The 23,418-nt window shown below is 45.3% G+C and overlaps 2 protein-coding genes and 1 long non-coding RNA gene across 11 annotated transcripts in view; 1 reads left to right on the top strand and 2 right to left on the bottom strand.

Moving 5' to 3' along the window:
* Positions 1-4,531, top strand: part of DUSP16 (dual specificity phosphatase 16) — a 67,507-nt gene extending 62,976 nt beyond the window's left edge. For all 8 annotated transcript variants that reach the window (XM_062634967.1, XM_062634963.1, XM_062634968.1 and 5 more), the window contains one exon: positions 449-4,531. In XM_062634967.1, coding sequence (XP_062490951.1) covers positions 449-1,616 — 1,168 coding nt within the window. In that variant the 3' untranslated portion in view covers positions 1,617-4,531. The remainder of the gene's footprint in view (positions 1-448) is intronic.
* LOC134172126 (uncharacterized) overlaps positions 1-23,418 on the bottom strand; it is a 447,287-nt gene that overhangs the window by 756 nt on the left and 423,113 nt on the right. Inside the window, exon 2 of the long non-coding RNA XR_009967843.1 lies at positions 3,002-8,765. This is a non-coding gene — a long non-coding RNA (uncharacterized LOC134172126). The remainder of the gene's footprint in view (positions 1-3,001; positions 8,766-23,418) is intronic.
* BORCS5 (BLOC-1 related complex subunit 5) overlaps positions 6,837-23,418 on the bottom strand; it is a 67,237-nt gene continuing 50,655 nt past the window's right edge. The window contains exons 4-5 of one of the 2 annotated variants that reach the window (XR_009967841.1): positions 13,026-13,207; positions 10,836-10,973 (exon numbers count right to left, since the gene is read on the bottom strand). Coding sequence is in view for 1 of the 2 variants with exons in the window: in XM_062634971.1 (XP_062490955.1) it covers positions 10,743-10,973 (231 nt within the window). In the remaining variant the exon portion in view is untranslated. Of the gene's footprint in view, positions 10,974-13,025; positions 13,208-23,418 lie in introns of both variants that reach the window. The other variant, XM_062634971.1, reaches the window with a different exon arrangement.

Here is a 23,418-nt window from a genome sequence, read left to right as displayed (position 1 = left end):
GAGAGGTGAAAGGAACATGAGATTTCATACCTGTGAATGGTGGGGATGGTGATCTGCTTTTTGTAGTGCAGGAGAGGCCAAGGGCCCTTGGCTTGAGCTCTAAAGCTGTTAATGCAGAACTGGAGGAGCTTTTAACTTCGGTCAGAAACTGAGGGAGCAGAGATCCCACTGGTGAAGCAAAATAAGGAAAATGATTCACTTAAACCTTGCTGTGACCATCATAAGTAATGTATAGAGACAACTGAGAGCATTCAGCATTATCTTATTTAAAAGCTGCCTTTTTTAAACTCCATTATCAGGTTACTTCTGCTTGACTGAACCTCAGTCCAGGCACCCCCATCAGTTAAGAAGAGGTTATTAACATTCACAGCAATTGCTGTAGGATTGTCTCAGGTCTGAACAGCAGCTCCTTAAGTTAATTCTCAGTTTGTTTGTCCCCTCTTTCCAGGTTTGTGAAAGAAAAAAGGCCGACCATTTCTCCCAACTTCAACTTCCTGGGCCAGCTTTTGGACTTTGAGAAGAAGATCAAGAACCAGAGCAGTCAGCCTGGCCATATCAGTAAGAGGAAACTTCTGCACCTGGAAAAGAGCAGCGAGCATGTGCTGGTCCCAGAAGGGGGGCAGAGCAGCCTCTCCACCGCCAGCCAGCTCTGCATTACCGCTACCTCTGAGATCGTGGAACAGAAGCCCATGGACTGCAGCAACCACTTGTCCCCTCTGGAAGAGAGCCCGCTGGTCCAGGGCATAAACGGACTGCACGTCTCCCTGGATAAGGTGGAAGATAACAACCGGCTGAAGCGCTCCTTTTCCTTGGATATCAAATCTGTATCCTACTCAGCAAGTAGCAGCTGTGTGACTGCATCGGTTCAGGGCTTTGCCTCCTCTGAAGACACGCTGGAATACTACAAACACACGACTGCGTTAGAGGGCGGCAGCAAGTTGTGTCAGTTCTCCCCTGTCCAGGAGGTCTCGGAGCAGAGCCCAGAAACCAGCCCTGACAAAGAGGAAGCAAACCCTCCCAAGAAACCCCAGGCCCCCTGGCAGCTGGACAGCCAGAGCAAGCGGCAGCACCTGGGGAGAGCCAGTGGCAGTGGCACCACCCAGCGCTCGCTCCTGTACCCCCTCCACCGGAGCGGCAGCGTGGAAGACAACTACCGAACGAACTTCTTGTTTGGTCTCTCCACCAGCCAGCAGCATTTGGCAAAGTCTGCTGTGGGGCTGGGCCTCAAAGGCTGGCACTCGGACATACTGGCTCCTCAGACTTCGGCTACGTCCCTTACCAACAGCTGGTATTTTGCAGCGGAGTCCTCACATTTCTACTCTGCCTCTGCCATCTATGGGAACAGCGCTGCTTACTCTACCTACAGCTGTAGTCAGCTGCCCACGGGCTGTGACCAAGCCTGTGCTGTGCGCAGGAGGGCAAAGCAGGGTGACCGCGGTGACTCCAGGCGGAGCTGGCACGAGGAAAGCTCTTTTGAGAAGCAGTTTAAGCGCAGAAGCTGCCAGATGGAGTTTGGGGAGGGCATCATGTCAGACAACAGATCCAGAGAAGAACTGGGCAAAGTAGGCAGTCAGTCGAGCTTTTCGGGCAGCATGGAGATCATTGAAGTGTCTTGAGGGCAGCAGGCTCATGTGACTGTGTTGGAGTTGCTTCCCCCTCCAGGCTGCTCCCCCAGCGTTTGAGTGGTCCCTGTAAATCTGAAAAGAACAAACAGTGCAGAAAGCAGGTGGGGAGGGAAGAAACGCAAGTGAATGCTCCAGCGTGAACACAGGGACTAGATGAGTACAGCAAAGAATTGACAAGTTTGCCCAAGGAGACCAAGAGTACCGCTGGGTTTTCCTCCTCCTCCTTCCTGGAGAAGGGCAGAACATTTCAAAGACCTGTCCCTGACAGAGAAAGCAATGATATGCAATGGATTGCACAGCCTTTCAGTGGCCTTTAAAAAGGAAGCTCTCAGTATCAAACCCTTTCTCTGGTTCCACTGAAACATGCTCCTCCCCATCAAAGCTAGTTTTGTTCTCCCCTCCTCACGCCCCATATCCTCAACCAGTGCACCTTAGCCCTGACACTGAGCCAACCTCTGGAGGGAGACCTTTTTCCTGTAAGAAAGGAGGATGGGAGCGATTCCAAAGGACGTAGGGACTGGTTACAGCACGGCTCGTCTGGACACACGGTTCGGACCATTGTAAATACTGGTGTAACTATTGTTCTAATGGATAGGCTTTAGGTGATTTGCTAGAGAGCTGCTTCAGAGATAAACAAACCCAGTACCTCAAACATTCATATAAACTAGGGCTTTATGGCTGCCAGATGCTGGTGGTCAGTTCATAAGCAATGTGAACAAGTACTGACTGGCCACATTTGATTTTCTTTTCTATTTTGTCTCCAAAAGCTGTCTACGCACAAGTGTTTCAGTTGGTTCACCACAATTCCTAAAATCAGTGATTGAACCATCCTTGCCTATGACTGTTTCCCCCAGTCTTTTGAAACATAAAATAAAACAGTATTTGTATTTTTGATATTAAGCTGGCTTCTGGGAGAGGGGCAGCTGCTTTGGCTTTCCAGCTGTAATGGAGTGGTTAATGCGTAGGGTTATGCAGGAGAGAAGTAGCTGGTACAATATCGCAACATCCTTTTCTTGCCCGCTGACAATTCCATAGATGGCACTTAAAGGCTTTTTTCCTGTTTTTTTGGGTTTTTTTTGAAAGCTGAAATTGCATTGAGGTGGGCTTTTGTCCTTAGTCAAGCAGTACCATTGAGAAACTGCTCTTCATACATGGTCCCAGTTACGCATGGGTTGGGGGCAACGCAGGTGGTTGGTTTTTCCCATCCTAACGTGGATGAGGACTTGGAGATAGAAGCTTCTCTTCAGTTGTGCTGACTTCATCTGAGAAACCTGGCTGCCTGTCCAAGGGAAACAGAAGGGGACTTCCAGCATCCCATCTGTCAGTGTGGGGTGAAGGAGAGGGGGTTTGGGAAGAGACAGCTTCAGACTGCTTACCTCCCACACTAGCAGCTGCAAGGAATTCAGTCCTGGCTCTTGTCCTCCATCCCAGTGCAGGGTCTTGGTTTCCCACTGCACTGATGCTGGCTGGTATCATGCCCTCACCTCCCAAGGAAATACATGGTTCATGCAAGATGAGGCACAGCCCTTCTTGTGTTGCTTCTGACAGCAAACCAGCTGCCTCCCTCCTGCTCACCCCTCATGCAGTGCCATGGCTCAAGCTGATGTACAGTCAGCAATGGGTGATACCAGAAGCACAGCATAACGCTTCATCCTTCCTGCTCTGATGGGAGCTGCATGAGTTATCTCACCCCTCAGAACATGTGATTCAGGGGGAATGATATTGTTTTGTCCCATTTCAGTGCAGGCAGCTGAAAATTGTAATTCACATGTAATAAATACTTACCCCTGGCCAACAGCTTTAGAAAGAAATTCTCAGCAGCAAACTGAAGCCCTAATTCAAGTCAGCAGCTTGGGTTATGTTTGGTTTTTTTACTGTAAGTTTAGCTAGTTTGTGACTCAAATCTCAGGTTTTACTCTATTGAAAAGTGCAGAAGATTTTGTCATTGTTTTGTTTTGTGGCTAGGATGTGACTTTAATTTCCTACAGCGGACTGTTGAAAATAGCACTGAAAGCTACAGCCTTAATTAACTCGATCCTAAAAAGTGCAAAAGGCACAGAGAGGCAGCACCAGGAGTAACTGAACCCAGTGGCTGTGTTCATGCCGGGTGTACAAGATGCTGGAAGAAGAGGTAGTCCAGACAAGGTGTAGGCTGACACCACACTGGAAAGCATGTCAGGTTGTGGTTATTCATTAAACGTACTGACACTTGTCTTTGTTTATGTATCAAGTGAAAGCAATTACATTACAACCATTTGCAGCATATACACACACTCCAGTGTGTGTATACATACATATGTAAACAGTTTAGCAGTGCTCCTCTCAGCCAGATTTCAGTGAAAGCCTGTGTCTGATTTAACTGATTTAAATCAGTTAATGGGGGGTTAACACAAATCAATCCCTAGAGGCAGAACCTTCCTGTCCTTTGTGCTCCTTTTGCACATGTGTGTTCTGCCCCCTTCTCTCTGTACAGATACATATGGTTGGTTTTTTTTGGTTAATCACCTCCTGAGGAACCAAAATCTGGTTGTGTGGCTCCTCGTGATTTCCAATAGGCTACAGTCATCGAATGAATCAAAGCTGTAGGCTCAGTATTGCTAGGGGAGGGGGTCCTGTAGGAGGAAGCCTTAACCCCATGTCCTGCCCAGGGTAGTGCCCTGTCTCCTGTCTGAACTCGTGTCCTGTACCTGAACAATGCTGGAAATGGTTTGTAGAAGTTTGGAAGGCGAAGTGGAGGATGCAAGGGGGAAATGTGTACATGTTCAGTATGAATATAATGTTCTTCGGTGTATGGCAGGCTGTTTAAATGGTTCAGAGCAATGTGAGTTTCTCATCTTGTTGTGTCATGAGCATTACCTGTATGTTATGATGAAATAAAATCAGAAATGGTACCCGTTTATACAGAATGGCTGAGGAAGGAGCCTGTGTGCCTCTGGCTGTGGAGCGTGCGTTACCTGCCTGCAGTACAACCTGCTCCCTGGCACCCAGGTCGCGCAGGGGGCTTTGACCTTATTGTACGTACTCTCTGTGGCTATGAGCCTGTTAATGAATGACACAGGTTGGGTGGCTTTGGACCACTTGTCGCAAGCAGTAGTGATTACAAGAACAGTGCAGGCCTCTTACCTGTTCCTGCTTACTCCACCTCTTCTGCTCACTCAAACAATAGCACTTCTCTGCATTAACACCCTACAGTGCCTCATCCTGCTGTGAGTGAACTGTTCCCAGTGCAGCTGGGCTAGTCTTTCTGAAGTATTTAAAATTGATTAAGTTACCTAGAGTGAATCCCATGGTTTTTTCTTGCCTTACTTGAAGAAAAATTAATTCCTTGTTTAAAGACTTGTTTTGACTGATTCTGCCAGTCCTGAAGCATTCAGAGCGACTTCTGGTTGCTGGGGGAGGAGTATGCCCCTTATTGCATGTGCAATACTAGACCTTAAGTGGCAGCCTGTTAGTCTACAAAACAGGCTGACTTGACAGTCTTCTAAGATTTACCTCCTCAAGCTTCCATCACGCTATTCCAAAGTCAGCTTTGATCCCAAGTAGGTCAGACTAGCTGTGTTTGTTCCCTCAAGTTCTGTCTTCTAAGGCATGCACTTCAGCTTTCATCACTCCTTCTTTTGCCTGCTTTGCATGACTTGCTCTGCTCTTGTTCCCTCCATCCCTCTGCCCTAGCCTCTGCCAGCAGACAGCTCTCTGAAGAGACAGTCTAACTCCATCTCCAGTCAAAACCTGAGAGGCAACTGGAATGTGTCTCATAGATGTCATCAGTATCTCATTTTCATTTCACTGACTGGCATTACTGGGAAGAGGCCTCTGAGGTCACTGGGCTCTTGATGTAACCATCCACAGTTACATTCCTGGAGGGAAATGGACTGAAAACAGGTCAAGCCTCCCCCAGCATGGATCACGGCAGCCCTACTTTTGAGGGGCTAAGAGATGCAAGAGTAGGACTGCGGTAATTCCATGAACTGCTGTTTGTGCTAAATGTGTTCATTAGCCAGCTGCTTTTTATGCTTTGGCTGACAGCAGAAGGTATAAATTGATTTCTACCAGAACATGGTGGTGGCAAAGGCCAGAGCCATGGCTGGCGCTTCTCCTGGGGAAGGCAGTGGGCTCCTAATAAGGCTGTTACTGCCACTTTTCAAATCTGAAATTACTGAGATCCAGCCAAACTCACCTACATTGTAACCCTGCCTGAACCCCTAGCTACCCTGCACTTGTTAAAAGTTTCTGAGATAAAAGTAGAGCTTTTCTAGCACGTTCAGACATTACAGCATTATAGTACAGTATCACTACTATAGTATACACAGAAGAGCACAGCTGGAAATTCAGGTAGAATAACAGCGTTCATAATGCATCATCAGAGCTGTTCTCCCTTCTGTGCCACCTTGCTGGGCATCAGGCTGTCCCGTGCAGGCTCACATTATGAAGAAGTTAGAACCTCACAGTAGCTGTTGAAAGCAAACCAAAAGCCCCCTGAGAAGTACCACAGACCAGCTGAAAAGAGGCTGAAAGTGCAAACTGACCCATTCAGTGATGGGTGAACAATCAGTAGGAGATGAGGAGCTGGCAGGGCAGAGGCCTGCTCAAGGACACCCAGCTCCATGTCCTTCTGCAAAAAATGCTGATGGCAAGCATCTGTGAGGACATGGTCTCTTTCTGACAGGAATATAAGGGGGAGGGGTAAGAAATGAGGAATACTTTGCTTTGAGGAATACATTTAGCCTTCCTACTGAATGTTAGGAAAGCTGCTGGGTGCAGGCAAGGTCCAAGTGCCCTAACAACATAGGCAGGGAGTACCTCACACCACAAGTGCTTTGCACAGGAAAGCTGCAATCTTACCAAGTGTCTGAATCCATCAGTCCCAGATCCTCTTCTTTACTTCCACGAGGCTACCAGAACAGAAAAGGTAGGCAGGCAGCTGAACTACTGTCCCACTGCTGGTGAGGTACAAGCAACGCTGCACACATCATTTATTTAAACTGGACATCAGTGCCAAGCAGAATTCCAACAGCACCAAAATAAATCCCAACATTTACTTTCATTCTGGGACACAGGTTTCCTTACAGCCCAGGGCAGCCGGAACCAGACTTGTGTGCAAAGCACTGAAGCTGTGACCTACCACGCTGAACAGTGTGTAGTGCCCATAGACATCACAGCAAGAAGTGGGCTGTAAATGAACAACTGAGGCAATTGGAGAAACAGCACAAAAAAAGAGCAATCCCAAACGTTTTAATGCTGGAGCTGGAGAGCATGCAGCACGTAGGAAGCTGGAAGCAGAGCAAGTCTGCACACAGGATAGCCACCCATCAACCAAGGACTGCTCAGCCAGAAGGCTGGAGATCGAAATATATCCTGGCAGCTTGGGAATGGGAGACATATCACCATAGTACCTCAGGAAACCAGTGGCACACAGTCTGAGAGAGGAGTGGCTCATGCAGTGACTGGGCCTGTGAAAATACGTCTTTCTACTCTTTCTGTGTAAAAGCTTAGAGGAGGTGAAAATACACTTTAACTATTTAAATATATTTAAATATATTTAATTTTAAATACATATATTAAAAAAAAACCCACAACATTATTTTCTGTCCCCTTCAGCAGATCTTCACAGAAATTGCCCTGCAGGTGGTTGGCACGTTAGCACCCTGTCAATGCATTAAATTACAAAAACAATGGAACAAAAACAACAAACCTGCGCCTGTAGCACACTGACCAGTGTAGGACACAAGCAGCACCAGTGGCAGCACAAAGCAGGGGTCACAACAGCAGAGTCAGGGGAGGAATCAAAGCAGATCAGGCCAGCAGGGAACAACAGACCCAGAGACTCGCCCTGTTCTCCAGCTTCTCAGAAGGTTGCATACCAAGAAGCTTAGCCCGTACCTGTACCACACACCACCTCCAAAAGTAGAACCGGGCAGAGAATGTTTGTTTTCAGTGGAGCACACCAGATTATTCTGTTTATAGCACTAACTTCATGGGAGAAATAACAGCTAGTACATTGAGAGAGATAACCTGAGGCCTTCTCCAAGAGCATTTGGCTTAGAAAAGGAAATTCATAAGCAGAAAGGTAATTCCAGTCACAGCTCAAATCTGCTAAACAGCAAAAAAGGTAGCAAAGCAACAACTTCACCTTGAGCATTGCCTGCCTCTGAGATGAATCTGAAAGCAGCGTGCAGAGCAAAACAAACAAGGAGCAGCCAAGCAACAAACAGCAGCTCAAAAGGACATGGCAGGAAATGTCTTCCCCTCAGTGAGAGGGCCAAAGACTTACAGTTAATGAAGCCACAGACAGTGTTTTAAATAAAACTGTAAACCATGTTTTGAGAACAATTAGAGGGTGCACGCTCTCTTACAGTACCCAATACAAGAGACTATCACCTGTGGAATGAAGGTGATGACCTCTGTGCTTTGGAAGAGATTGGCCTTCACATTTCAGCTCTAGTTAATTTCTTTCTAGTTAATCTATCATGTTGTTCACAACCTACCCTTGCTGTGCAGAAAGCTTTAGCTGGGCGGCCAAGTAGCATAGCCACAAGCTTGCAGGCCAGTGTTCATAGGCAGAAGTGCTTTCTCCCATTATCAGCCCACTGCCTGGGTGTTCTATAGCAAATGAGGAAGGAGCTGACTTGCTGCCTTCATGCCTGCAGTCTTCAGACAGGAATACAATTCACTTGCCCTCATTAGCACCACAATGCTTTGATCTGATACTTAATAGCATGAGGCCAAATGTGTAGAAGCTTTACAGGAGAGAGCATTGCAGCCTAACCCCTGCCTCGAGATCCAATATCGGGATCTTCCCACCAGTATAGGCTTCTAGCACACCAGGGTGTGGGATATCCATGATCCCGTCTGGCAGACGGGTGAATGTCGTGCATTCTAAACTTCCAGACGGCATCATCTGGATGAGGAGGACAAAACCGCCTGCAGCTGCTATTTAAAGCTGCTGAATATTCTGGTGTGTCTGATGGCGGGAGGCAGAGGCTGCTCCGTGATGGACAATGAGGACCTGTATGGGCATGGCCACGACGAGCAGGTTTTCTTGGGTTGTTAAGTCTCACATGAGCCTTTAACAAATCGAGTGTGAAATACTGCAGGACGCCTGAGCAAGGATCCCATGTTCTATCCTGTACAACATACAGCCTATGTCTATGTATACACACCTGTGTAACAACTCCAGGGTGGAGGCAGCAGACAAGAAGGCCCACTCTGCTGCCTTTACTAGAAAATCTCCAGCCAAGTTCCTTACTCTCTCTGACACAGTCAGTCACTCTTCCCAGGGCATCATTCCAGAGGGATTCATTTCTACAAGACTCTGCTTTCAGACAGTGCGCAGCATGTCCTGAGGTTCAATTACTGCTATGGTTCAGATATGTACCTCAGTTGCCTGCAATCTGTATCCCAGAAAACCACTCCAGGCTACATGGACTTTGGGAATGCAACTAAAGAACAGCCTGTTGCTTCCTGCCACCAGGTAATAATTAATACCATCAAAAACTTACTATGCTCTTACTCCAAACTGCCTAGAGACAATCTTTTGCTGCTAAGTACTCTTAAGTACTAAGAGGTACTGAAGCAAGTCGCCTTTGGCAATCACCTAGTCTTGTGTTGTACTAGAAGATGGACTGTCACTGACTCCCAAATAGGGCTGCCCTCACCATTGGAACTGTGCTCCTGACATACACCCAAACCATACATGGGGTTCTTGGGCATGCTTTTGCCTCTCACCAGCCACAGCATTCCAGGACTAACACTAACACACACAAACCTATCCCTGACCCAGCAAACCAAGTGGTCCACCCTTCTGGTTACATGCTCTTTCTGCTGCAGACAAGAGCTGCCACGCAATGGTGAAACAGGCTGATAAACCCCAGTTCTAGAGCTGCAAGTATTTTTACAGCAAGTATTTTTACCCTCCAAAGCTCAGAGAGGTGCTGCAAATCACCTGCAGCCAGTACACCAGTGGCAAGCTTGGCAACCATCCTGTCTCCTACAGGCCAGCCCAGCACCCAGGGGGCATGGACACGCTGCCTGCCTTCCTTCAGTGCCCTCATCCTTGGAGAAGGGAAGAACACCCTGTTGCCTTTGCAGCAATTTGCTGCGCACAGTCCCAAGGAGCAAGGTGGTTTCAGTCATTAAACACCATGCCTGGGCAAGCTCTCAGTGTAACAGCAGCTAAGCCAAAGCAAGGGCCAAAAGGCCTTGTTTTGTGTCTCCTCCTTCCAACTCCATACACTTGAAGGTAAACAACTGCATCCCTCTGGTAGAAAAGACAGCACCAAGACAACTCTCGTGTCCCAATAAAGAGAGACACCTCGTGTCTAACTTTGGATGCAAAATGTGCTCATCTGGTGAGTGCCAGTGCCTGTCAGAACCACTGTGCAAGGTGAAGAACACAAAATGCCAGCAGCTGGGGCACAGGGACATTACTAGGGCAAGGGGGAGAGGAAAACTAAGGCTTGCTTAACATTAACAGACATACATATCTGTAACAGTTGTTCCTTTACAGCCTCATAAATTAATGAGCCCAAAAAACAGGAGCCTTGAGGAGGACATGCTAAACCCCTGCTGTGCAAGCCATGTTAATTATGATAATAGGCATATTTTAATAAGCCAGTCCCTAGCTCCTGTACTTTCACCTATAACACACACACACACACACATTTCCTAGGCCAGGGGATACCAAAAATACCTGCCAGCCATCTAATGGTCTAAACCCCAGTGGACAAAACCCATGTCAGAGTGTTTGTCACACCCCGTGTCCCTTTGAATTTTTCTAGTAAAACAAAAAATCAGGTGAAAGAAAACTCCTCATCTGTAAACCCCTATCTCATCACAGCAGTGGAACCGGGTGGCAGCAGTGGAGGAGACAGGAGGGCGAGAGGAGAGAGATGAAGGGATGGTAAATCATCTCCTCCAGACGACAGGGCCGGGGGGGCTCCTGCATTCCTGGCTGCGCAGTTCTGGCAGCTGGCGCTGCTCTTCCTCCAATGCCCTGGCAGAGAGTCCGGCAGCAGTGCCGTGTGCCCCAAACATCTGCCATCCAGCCCGCTGAAGTGTGTCTGTGCTGAACACTGGAGCCTGGAAGGTGAGGAGGACAATGGGAGCCTGACGGATCAGCTAAGACTTCAGCTCCCGCTCCAGTTTCATGCTGAAGGGCTCCAGCCTCTCACTCTCCGGTAGCATGCTGTTCAGCCGCTCCATCAGCGGGATCGTCTGGTCGATGCCCATCTGTATACGGCGGAGGATGGCAGACATTTCATTGACCTTCTGGATCTGCTCTGCATACTTGGCATACTTCTTCTGGCGCTCCTGCATGAGGCCATAAAGGGTTTCCACGGAGCAGTCCATCTGTTTAAAAACAATAAGTAGAGCGAGGCGCATTAGGCCAACTGTTAGCACAGGCCCTTCTGAAAAGCATCTTCCCTAAGAGCATCTGAGAAGCACCTTAAATACCCTACTGGAGATACCAGCCAGGTAGAAAGGAGTTCCTGTGTAGCTACATAACGAGTTTGTCATGAAATGGGATAATTCACAGCTGTATACTAGGGAAGATAAATGACCACCTGAGTTCTACATCCAAACACTGAGAAAATTCTGTATTCACAGGGCTGAAAGCCAACAGGCACTGGCAGGGATATCCCAAATAAACCATCTGCATGTTCTCCAAGTTATCCAAACCCAGGGAGCTCATAGCCTCTGCCTACACCCGTAGTATATTTTCAGTGGAGACTGTTCATTTGCAAGTGTTAAGCTCTACCATACTTGCCAGACCTAATTTCTTCAGCTTAGCAAGGTTGCTCTGCAACTGAGCCACAGCTGTTATTACCATTATCACCTGGAAAACTCCTGCCTTGAGAGAGAACCACAATGGATTACTAGCATCCCTAATTTCCCCGAATCCTAAAAATAGAAGTGTTATGAGCGGCCCCAGGAGAGACATAAAGTGAATCAGCCATGCAATTAAACACAGTAAGTACCCAAACATGGCTGGAGCATGGTGACAATGACAGGAACTGCAGTGCTATTCCTGCCACTGAGTGACGAAGGCAGCCTTTATAATTCACAGCCCAACTTTCTCTTCAGACAGATCTGCAAACTTCAGGCAGGATAGCACTGTATGCACACGAGCCAGGTCAGACTGTTTCAGCTGTTTTACACTCTGTAAGACATGCTATGTCTTACAGAGTGCTTGGTAACAGGACCGCTCCAAGCCCTCAAGTGCACACCCGAAGCTTGGGTGCTCTGGATCACTGTAGTGATCCACTCAATGAGTGCAGTTACTTCAGTATGCTGGCTGTTCAAATTGAACAATGAGCACGCATCCTGCAAACATACTCTGTCCCCATGGAAAGCAGTACCCTCACCTGGGACTTGGTGCTTGCCCATAGTGGCTGCCGAGATAACGGCAGGAGTGGACACACACTGAGCAGTTGCCTCCCTCTTACCACTGTTTTTCTGAACCTCTGCCATCCAATTACCTCCAGAGGAAGGAGGTCATGGCTTGTGATGAAGCAGCCTCAGGGAATCTGTGCTGAGAACTCCTGGTCTACCAGGAAGCCCAGGCCAAATAACATCCCTCACTGGCAGTCAAACCATTTGGTGGAGGACAGCAACTGTACCTGTCATCAGGGACAACACCACTTTATCAGTGCAGTGCTAAAAACCAAGCCGTGCTGACCAGATCTGACTTACTTTGTACTTAATCAGCAAGCGTAATCCTGACCCAGTGTGCAGTGGTGACAAGCTGCAGAGGAGAGCCTGCAGCAAGGGAAGGATTGGGTGGAAAAGATGCAAAGCTGGAAGGGGCATCCTCCACTGAGCAGGGAAGCCCCACCAAACCGAGCACTGCCATCCCACTGGCAGCAGCAGGGTATAGCACTGGGGCAAAAGCTGAGGGAGTTGTGTTTGCTCCCTTTCAAGCCCTGGGGAAGAGTTCAAGTAAAAAATAGTCAGGCAAGAAAGTATTTTATTGAGAAACCTAAGTTACAAACAGCATTGAAAAAAAACACACAAGTTTCCGCTCAACTGTCATGGGGATTTAGAAGGCATTTTTTTCCACCTATCACCTCCATCAGAGCTGGATACAGCACCAGTCAACCTCTTATTTCGTCTGTACTTTCTAGTGCTCTCAGGCAGATTTCTTCCTCTTTGCCTCTGTGCTTTCCTGTGAATTCCTCCCTCCACGCTTTCATGCACGGGACAAAATAAAAACCAGCAGAGCAGGAAACTCCAAATAGAGTAGAAACAATTTAAGCCTACACAGGGGTTTCTATTAAAACCCCAGCTTAATAATTTAGTAGCTTGGTGCTAGCTCTGTAAATTGGAGTGTGTAAAAGCAGACCACCACCAGGTCTGTATGGGATGGAAGTAAATTCAACCCAGTGCCTAAAAACATCCCACCTAATGAGAGACAGTGGTGTGGAGTGGCAGCCAGTAGGAAACCTGCCAAAAGCCAGCATGCCTCATTAAACTGAGCAGCATGGCACCCAAGCAGAAACCTCCTCTGGTGCTGAAGTTCTCCTCCACAGGCAGGTTCTCCACGTGGCCTCAGCACAATAGGCAAAGCTCACACCCAGCAAGCTCTGCAACAAAAAGATACAAAGGCCCCCTTTTCTCTCTATTCCAATAAATTCCATCTGTTGACTCTTTGGCTCCATATGTAAATACCAGTAACATCCACTTACTGAAGTGGAAGCTGAAGCTGACCTGCAAAAGGAGGAAGAAAGGCAGAGTGGCCTTCCAAGTTCTCAGCTACTTCTGGACACATTCACAATGGTTGTAAAAAAAGCTGCCTCACAAAAAAGAGAAAGGGTGGAAGTGAGTGCTTCCTATGGTTTCCCTACACCTAGTGTTCAAGTTTGCCAGCTGTGGGAGGCCACAGCAGCTGCACAGCCAGAGCCATGACAGAGGACTGAAATTGAGTAACTGTGAGGAAAAGTCAACTTTTACTCAGTCTGAACCTGGTGTTTTTAACTATCAAATTAAAAAAACCCTCTGCATGTTAACGCCTGTATAGAAATGCCAATGCCTCTTTGCAGCTTTCCTTGGAGCTGGCCTAAATACACACTTACATCCTTCCTGCCCCCTCCCCTCCAAGCGATCTCCAGTGCCAGACCTTGTGCTTTTACCTCTCCTGGCATGCAGACTCATTCCTCTGGCACTCAGACAAGGCCTTCAGTTGCAGGCCTCAGAGAGTCAGTGCTATTTGTCCACCACAGAGACTAAAACTGTCCTTTAGGAATCTGCAGTGAACAGGGAACACACATAAGAATCCACTTAATTCCCATCCATTTAATTCCAAGCAGTAGCAGTAAAAAGCACCCAGAGAAAGGGAGCTTAGGCAGAGTCTGCACCCTTGCCTACAGCCAAGGAAGTCCATGCTTTTCAAGGCACCCTTGAGAGTCAGATGAGTGAATTTGCCTTCTCTGAGCAGCTTGTGTCAACTCCTCCCTGACGTGAGGCCCTGCCATGTTCTCTTCTGGAAAACACTCAGGTCTCAGCCTTCTTGCCCACCCCTGCCTGAGAAGCTCTCTGGGAAGCCCTATACCCATCTTTCAGTGCCCTGTACCCATCTGCAAGTGTTTATCTGAGCCACTGTTTCTGTTCTGCTTGCCTCCAGCTTGCTACTATGCCAGGCCACCACAGCTGCAGACAACTCCCCCATCAGCAGGTCACCACCCTGCACCCATAAACTGTGACAGATGAGGAGCTGTGCTGTCACCAGGCCCTCAATGACTTCACCACTGAGGCTTCACCATCACCAATTTCTCCTTCAAACATCACCACTGAGAAATCTATCATTGTCCCCAACTTACAGAGGAGTTCAGAGAGTTGAAAGACATGACCTGAAATCTGTTAAGAACAGAAGCAGAGGGCAGAGCCCAGGAAGCAAAGTCAGGGTCGTAATTCTCATCAAAGCAAGAGGTTCTGCCCAGCCTGATCTTGGAGAAAAAAGACATGTTCTCAGTGATGGGGTGAGACCTCCCATTGCACATTTTCTTTCTTTCCAAAAACAGATCCTCCTTTTCAGCAGCAAACCCAAGGCTGGACATGCCCAGAGCAGATGACAAGATATTTTTCCCTTCTGACATCAAAAAGGATGGAAGAGTTTTTTCAGTTTTACTTCTACTATAGTATCATAAAAACAGACAGGCTGAAACTCACCTTCCAGCCTGACACACTTTTTTTGTACAGCCAGTGACATTCAGTATTTGGGTCTGTTCCTGTTTCAAAGCTCCTCCATAGATCAGTAGCAGCAGGACACTAATTTATGCTTCAGCTTCATGTTTTAAACATTAAACGACATCTACTGGTCCTTCCTTTCTTCAAATGAAAACAGATTCACAATTACTTCCTACAATAGCGCAAGATGGCTATTCCCCCACTTGAATGGGCCCCAGCACAGCCTCTCCTGCTACACCATTCCATGGTCAACCAGTAAGGGCTTGCAGACTCTCCCCTGCATTACACACGCCCATTTGATGAAACACAAAAACAACTGAGGGTACTTTCAGACATCTTGCACACCACAAATTCTTGCATTCATTTTTGAATTCTTCTTGGCCCACACTGCCAAGCAGAATAAAGACATTAATTTAGTCACAAAAAGACTGAGGTCAGCACCGGACACTGCCCAGTTCCTTTCTAGAGACCACACTGAAAACAAACCAGTCAGTGCCCTGTATATACCTCTTACCTGGTGTGGTTTTATAGCACCTCCGTCATGGGCATGCTCTCAGCATGCCCAGTGTCCTAAGCTCTCAGAAACAGAGGTAACATCTCATTAGTTCAATGACTGAGACTGAAAACTGCAGCTAGACATATCTTCCTTGGTTGCAGAACATACAAATGCAATCAGAAGTTCATTAAACTTGGAATCAAATTGCTAGAGAGGCACTGCTGACATTCGTAACAAAACAAATACGTAACAAAACATAAGAGGAAGCTCTGTCATTCCCAGCTTCTCTACTCTCTCCTTAAAATGCCAACAGGCAAGATGATGTTTTGTTTCCCCCCAACTCAGCAACAGCCTCCAAGAGCTCAGCTAGACATCCATTTGTGCTGTGTCCCTCTGCTGTCAACTCCCACCCCCTATGGCTGCCACTCAAAAAAACACAGCAATTAAGGCACAAACCTTACTCCAGAAAGTTCACTTGCTAGAACAGCACCCCGAGCACAAGCAGCCTTTCCCTTCATGTTGTCAGGTGCCTGGCTGGGGTTAAATGGACTCCTTCCTGCAGCTGCACAAAAAAACCACATCAGAACGTGACAGGCAGGAACATGACTGCATGGAATATTAGTCACAATGTGCTGCTGTGAAAATACTTCTCAATCAACGCACTTAAAACTGAAGACAGCTCCTCTTTCTGTACTGCTTCAAAACAAATGTGCTCAGTGAATGTTTGTTGTTTTTTTTTTTCACTCTTCCCCTCTCTCTTTGATAGCATCACGCAAAGCCAGCACAATAGGTCGTGATGACTTCCTGATGATGGGAACATCCTCTGTTTCTCCAACTCATCCCACACACTGGTAAGTGATAAACTCACTGGGTAGTATCTTTGCCAATGTAGAAAACAGAGATGCCCAGCCAAGGATCCCATGTCCTCTGCAGCATCGGTCACGAGTACAGCTCTCATGAGCACCCTTCCTCTGCTCAACTGCCAGGTAAACAGTTAGTTTTGCTTATCACATCCAAGACTGAACCCTTTTGCTCCCTCTGTAATTTGTCATTGCTGTAAACAAGTGACAAGGATTATTCTGTCTAAGCACCGCATAGATCACAGTCATATTAAGAGAATGAGGAGTAACCATTTTAACCAGCTCTAACATTGAGATTTAGTAACATTAATAGGTACATCAGAGCCCCTACTTTAAAAGTTCTACAGCTAAATCCATACCTGGTCCCTTAGAGCTATAGCAGATACATGCTAGCACAAGACAGGCTGCTGCAACTGTAACACCAAGATTCAACTATTTTGGGAGGCGCTGGGTTGCACAAAAGAAAAATCAGAATTCAGAAGAATTAGAAGGTTCATTCTTGAAATTAGCTCTTCCACCTTGATGTAAATCTTTTCCTGCATATTGTGTTATTGGACAGGATATGTTTGTCACTACCGCACAGTCTGACCTCCACAGCCCACGTCTCACTCACAGCTCCGACTCAAGCCTTCCCTGCTTGAGAGCTACCAGCATCCTTCTGCCAACTGGCAGTCCCCCAAGCTTAAGTTATGACTGCTATCACTAACTGTTGCTAAAAAAAGTCCTAAAGCTATGATTAAAACAACACCTACCTCTCACCCAGCACTAATGAACTAGTAAACTTCCAAGCGTTTGAAAAGGCAGGGCCTCACTTCACAGAGGTGGTTGAAAATGGACAGCAAAGCCCGACAACCAGCAGCCATCTGGAATCTGGTGCCATAGATACTGTAGTCAGCTCTCCAGCTTGGATACATCTCGTATCACCAGACCTGTTCTACTGGACTTTCTTTACTTAATTTCCCTCAACACCACAGCTACTTATCATCTTTCCCTCTCAAAACAGCTAAACCACAACATAAGCAAGTGAAACTCAGGGCACAGTTTCACATTACACAAAACCCAACCCAACCCAACCTCAGGCTGCAAAGCAGCAGTCCCACCCTCCTCCTTCAAATTAGCTTCACAGTCACAGACTCAGCTCTGCACGTAAGCTGGGGGGGACTCCAAAACAAGTTCAGTCTTCCCAGGCTCTCCTTCAGTGGCTTGGACTGCCCCATCAGCTTGCTTTACTGACCTGTCAGCCTAACAGCCACAGAAGTGGCAGGACCACCACATGAAGAGAAGCACCATCTCTCTCACTGCACATGTTCCTAGACCCTAACCTGCATCCCTCTGCTGTGGCTGCGTCAGACTTTAAAATGCACAACAGAATTCTTAGGGGGCAAACAATTACCTGATTTTATCACTAAGTTTTCTAAGCTGTCACCAAGAAAAGGTTATAGTAATTTCTAGCCTATTGACTTTAACTAGTAAGAACACTTTTTAGAGTTTTCCATTGCTGCTTTCATGGAACAACCTATATACCTCTAAAAAGTCATCCCTAAACCCTAATAATCACGACTAAAAAATACAACGTTACATCCAAAGCATCAGAAATGCTTCCATACCCCTCCTAAATGGCAAAGCAAGTTTAAGAAAAACTTTATCACAAGAAAGCACACGGACAGTACATAACATTAACGAACCTACGTGTGTGATGTCGTCACAAAACCTCTTTCACGGAGTCGAGCTCCACAGAAATTGGTAAGAAACTCCTACTCTGTATTCAATTAGCTGTTCCTGGAAAAAGAAAAATCTGTATCTGTTACAGTGATCTGCTACCTAAATGATAACTTGCACAACTCTTTATTTCAGGCTACCTAATAATTCCACTATGAAACATGGCCTCCACTTTCCTCATTCCCTGATCTTACACTGCTGTTGTATTACTCATCCAGAAGACTCCTATATCCAGCCAGAGCTTGCATATTATAGGACAACAGCACTCATAAATGTTATTTACCCTTAGGCTTTTATTTATCATAAATTTGAGTTCCATACTTTCAACATGTCAGAATGACTAGTTTTAAGCAAGTTGGTTTTCCATCAAAAATAAGCTTTGATTTGAAAAAGACATGACTACTATCAATAGTGAGGTGTTTCTCAAAAAAAACACTTCTCATTTCAGAGTGAAAAGCCCTATCTAGCCAGCATCATTACACTTGTAAGCTGTCTGATCCAGTGATACTATTCTTAGCTTTACACTTTGGACCTAATAGCTGTAGGTCTTCTTTTCCAGATGTCCTACAGAAGGTCTTTCCAAATTTTTCAAAGGGAGTTAATGCTACCTTTGCCATATTTAGTCAGGGTTAGACATACTGGAAAAAAGTGTTTTCTAGAAGAAAAAAAAACTACTTAAGATAAACCTCTTAAATCTGCCTCAAAGAATGCAAAGGAGCCAAGTTTCAACCATCTTCTAGTTTGTTAAGTGGTAAAAAGATTACCTAGGATTCCCTCTTTTTTGCTGTCTGGCTGGGGAATTGCAGACAAAGATGGGTTCAAGCACCCTGCCACACTTACATAGCCAGTCCAACACATCTGGTCACATCAGACCTGCTTCCCATGTGCTGTACAGATGTCCTGTATACACGCAAGAAGGCTGAAGCATGAGATGCACAGGGGCACAAGCCCAGCAGTCAGGAATCGAGGACTTCTGGACATCCGATAGCACAGGTGAAGCTTTTGCTCTTTCCTTGACAGCCACATTTCTCATATCAAAGTCCACATCAACTTCGCGCCAGCAAAACTCAAAGGTATGTCAGCTCTAACAATGTCAGCCACTGATAATCTGAAAAATTCCTGAAAGATCTTTTTAAAGCTCTACATCAGCTCTTTCATTTTCAAACAGAACATGAAATAAGCCAAGTACATCCCAGTGATGATGAGAAGGGGAAGATTCATTCACAAAAGAGCTGCTTTTAAGACTCCGCCATACTTCCATAGTGCTAAGGCTCAAATGTCGCAGCAGTTGTCTGGAGGTCACAATACCCGATTGTAAGTTTCTGGCTTCAGGAAAGCCTCAAGGAAATCTTGAGCACTGTAGATCATTTCCACAGCAAGCTCTTCTGAGGCTATAGACTATTGTTCAAAATATGATAACAAGAGTTACATACCACCACCAATGATCAACAATTCAGATGAAAGTTCAATGAGTGGGCACTGGTAACTCTATTTCGCTCTGATAATTACCTTTTATTGTATTGAGCCGCAGTGGTCTCAGGTTTCACAAAGGGGTCAGTCTTTCTTCTTATTTATGTCTACAAATGGATCTCTAAAACAAATTGATCAAAAGCAAGAAGGCATTCAAAAATTTACAGTATGACCTGGAAGGAGAACTTACAATTGAAAAGCAAGTAGTTCATCTTCAGTTCCTATGTAGCCTAGTTCAGGCACAAGGCAAGAATTAATGCTATGGACTGGATTAAGCAAAAGGAAAGGCTATGATCCAAGAATCCTTTCTAACCTTAAAAGCTCTTATAAACTCCTTGCCATATACTGCTGTTACATTGATTTGTTTTACAAGAACTACCTAAGCACCTTCTTCAGCTTAAATTCATCTATGTGAGATTTTACCTTTTAGATAATTCAATTACTCTTCAAATACATCACTTTCTGTTCTGGTAAAAGAAAAAAATAAAAAAAAAAACCCTAAATCTTATTTCTTGTCTACTACACCACAGTTCAGCACAGTTCATATACCTGATTACAGGGTATTCTACTATACTATAGTTCAGCATTTTATCCAGGTCTTCCAGAGATAAATGATACATCCAGTCAGGAACAATGCCCACACAAATTGATTACTAGTAAATGATGTGTTTCATACTTCTAGAGCAAGTGTTGAAATACTGGCTAATAATGTTCTCATATAGAAACATTCATGCCCCAATGGCACAGAAGCATTAAGGAAACCCTACCCTTCACAAAAAGCAAGATGAACAGATTACTTGCACTAAGGCTTTGTAATACTTTCAACATGAAGTCATTTCTGCAGACCACATCTGATTGTTATCAGAATGCTAATTATAGGGCTGCTAACACAAGGTCAACTGCGCTCCCCCAGCCTACCACCTAGCATCTTTAAGCCATCAGTGCAACTCCAAATATTTGCAAATAATACTGACTAACCAATCTAAAATGAACATCAAATTGAACAGCTTTTAGCTAACATTCCTCACACTCCCCCAACCCCTCAGTTCTCACTTAGGGTTGACACCTTGAAAACTTCAATTCTACAGTGAAACAGGAGGTAATTGTTAAGAATGGAAGTCTGTAAAGTGACTTTTCCTATATCTACACAATCCAGGCAGGATAAGGCAATTTTCAATCTACATTAACCCCAGACTTACTGAGAAAGAAAAATCACACCATTTTCAGTCTTCTTTTGATTAAGCCAAACAAGAAAAGCTTCTCCAGTTTCTTCCCCAAGATTCTCCAATCCCCAGGCATCCTTATAGTCCTTCTGTTGTACTATGAACTCACCTTCCTTGAACACAACGGGAACTGCACACAGCGTGTCAGATAAAAACAACTCTCATCCTTGTGCAATACAATCAATACAGTTCTATTCCTTGTGGCAGTACCTTGTGTGATATGAAGAGAGCAAGCATCAGCTTGGGGTGTATTTCAAATCTTTTTCATGCCCAAATTCAGTATCAAGTCTGCTAACTCTGGAATGGTCCTCCATACTTCTTACTCCTATCTGAAGGTAGGATGTTGGGATGGGGGGGTGGTTATTTGGATGTTGCTTGGATTTTTTCCCTGGGATAACAAGGCTAGAATAAGAAACAACTTTCCTAGTTTAAACAAGCTGTGAGAAAAAAAATGGATTCTATTCCTTCTGGTGCCTGATAATCATAAACTCTATGCACTAATCCTGATGAAAACATTAATATAAGCCTTAGCATACCAGACTTCCAATCTTTAGTGCCCATCTCTTGAGCACGGAAGCTCTATAATAATACAAACCTTTTTGACTGCTAGATGCTTGTTTATGTTTAGTTTTCTACTCTTCCTTAGAAATTCAGTGGTGGAAAGGATTCCAGTTTAGATCTTTTCTCAAAAGGCCATAAGAAGCCAAAGCACGAGAGAAGTGAACATGCTGGAGCTGATTTCACACATTCTAGGAGTGAGGGACTGATCTTTTTTATGACACTAAATGAAGCAGTATGTGTTAATGTAACCAATTTCAGGCTGTCAGAAGTAAAAACAATCTTTCCTCTTGATAACTGCTAGATCACTTCATAAAGCTCATCTACAACAGGGCACTTGCCCATCTGCCTCAGGCATACACAGCATGACATTCATTCTATGCATTAAAGTAACAACTGTGAAGCTTTTTCAAAAGCCTTTTCCAATTTTGATCCTGGCTGGTTAAGACATCACCCTACCACTTGAGGGTTCAAGCTACTTACACATAAGGCTGGAGAAAAATGAGCAAAATGAACTCAAGGACATGAATGTAGTTTCCAGCTTAACAACCACGCACATTTATTTATGCATGATGGTGCCTGTTAAGATTCCAGTCTTTGCAAACAGCACTTCATCATAGAAGAAAGGAGAAAAAGAGCCTGATAAATGACCCCAGTCCTCATCAATCTCATAATTCCAAGATGCCAAAGACTGGTACTAGTTTCTTTACAGAACACTAAGTTCCTTAGCTTCTCTAAAAAGGCATGGCAGCATGGCATTAAATCCTGTGAAAACACAAGTTGCACTTCAAGCCAGGCTGTTCCCAATTTCAGAAATACTACACTCCAAGGAATTCTCTTTCCTGGCATTTGGGGCATTGCTAATTTAAGTCAGTGTACCAAAAGGCTCAATTGCACTTGCAAGTTAATATGGTGTCATCTGGAAAGTCTTTATATGTGTGTCAAAACTAAAAACAACTCCATTTTCGCTTTTGCCAGGCTTTATATAACAGGCTTACTTTGGATCCTCTGAGCCCTCCACTTTAATAGGATGAAAGGTAACTTAGCAGTCTGATCCATATGAGCACATGTATCTTGAAGACCTGAAGTTGAAGAAGCACTCTGGCCATTTGTATTTCACTAGCCTAAGTCAGTTTAGTCAGAAGGTGTGTTGTTCTCGGGGCAAGTCTGCTGAAAACAGGTTTCACAAATAGTTTTGGAAACTCAGCTCCGATACTACCTACAGGGAAACCATAATGAGCAGTAATGGCAATAAACATCTCACTCAGCAGAGTACTAAAAACAAAACCAAAGACCAGCAAAACACCTCCAAAACAGAAGCTTCCTCTTCGAGTCCATTCTCTGAAGAGACACTGGTTAACTGACTGAAGCACGGGATGAACCCCAGACACTCCAAATCTTTCTGCTCAGAGAGCAATGGACTTAAGAGTGACTGTGAAATATCACTCAGTAGAAAGTATGAGTACTTGCAGCAGATTAGTACCCCAAGTCTACTGATTCTCTGTTAACTGCTGCCTTGGTTACTGGGATCACGCACTGCATCAACGTAGTTCCCCAGTCACGCGATGTTCTCCTAAGGTTTCTGGCCCAGGATTCATTTATTCCTGGTGATGGAACAGCTTCCCACACTTAAACACCTTTTCCCTTTATCACCCCCTTCAAGGTACTTTGTCCTTTAATTTTCACCAGGGAATGGCAAATCTTTAGAAGCTATGCCTACCACTGCCAGCCTCTAACAATAAGGGTTCAAAGCCATAAGCCCTGCCCATAGCAAACCCATCCTTCCCTTGAGCTGTAACAAAACCATCTTCATGACCTCTGCAGGCCACATTCCCCAGCACACTTTGCCACTAGGTGACAGGTCTCTTCAATAAAACAAACGCTGCATGTCACAGAAACAACACAGTTGCAATAAAGGTCAAAAAGCCACAAGGCAGTCACATAAAATAAATTGAAATTCCTAAATCCCCAAATTGCTGGGCATGTTTTATTTCACACACGTGGTGACATGAATGGCTGAATCACAGTTTATGAGTTTAAATGCATGGGATAAGCTACAATGTGATTGTTTACAATGCTGGTGCATAAAAATGCTTTTCTTGTTAGTCTGTCAAACGCACTAGACTTGTTGCTTATAGAAAATAAGGATTTAAACTCCTATCCATAAATATAAACAGCTGAAACCTATTGGGAAACATGAATGTGCTATGACTTCACAAGTTATTTACTTGCCAAATATTAAGGGATGTATTTTTGGATGTCTTAACTATATACTAGCAGTATGT

Source organism: Pezoporus occidentalis, unplaced genomic scaffold (genome assembly GCF_034315485.1).
Source record: "Pezoporus occidentalis ecotype Australia unplaced genomic scaffold, CSIRO_AGI_Poc_V1 ctg44, whole genome shotgun sequence".
In the NCBI taxonomy this organism is placed as follows: Eukaryota; Metazoa; Chordata; class Aves; order Psittaciformes; family Psittacidae; genus Pezoporus; species Pezoporus occidentalis.
Note: the sequence above shows the minus strand (reverse complement) of the source record. Positions and strands in the feature narration are given on the sequence as shown.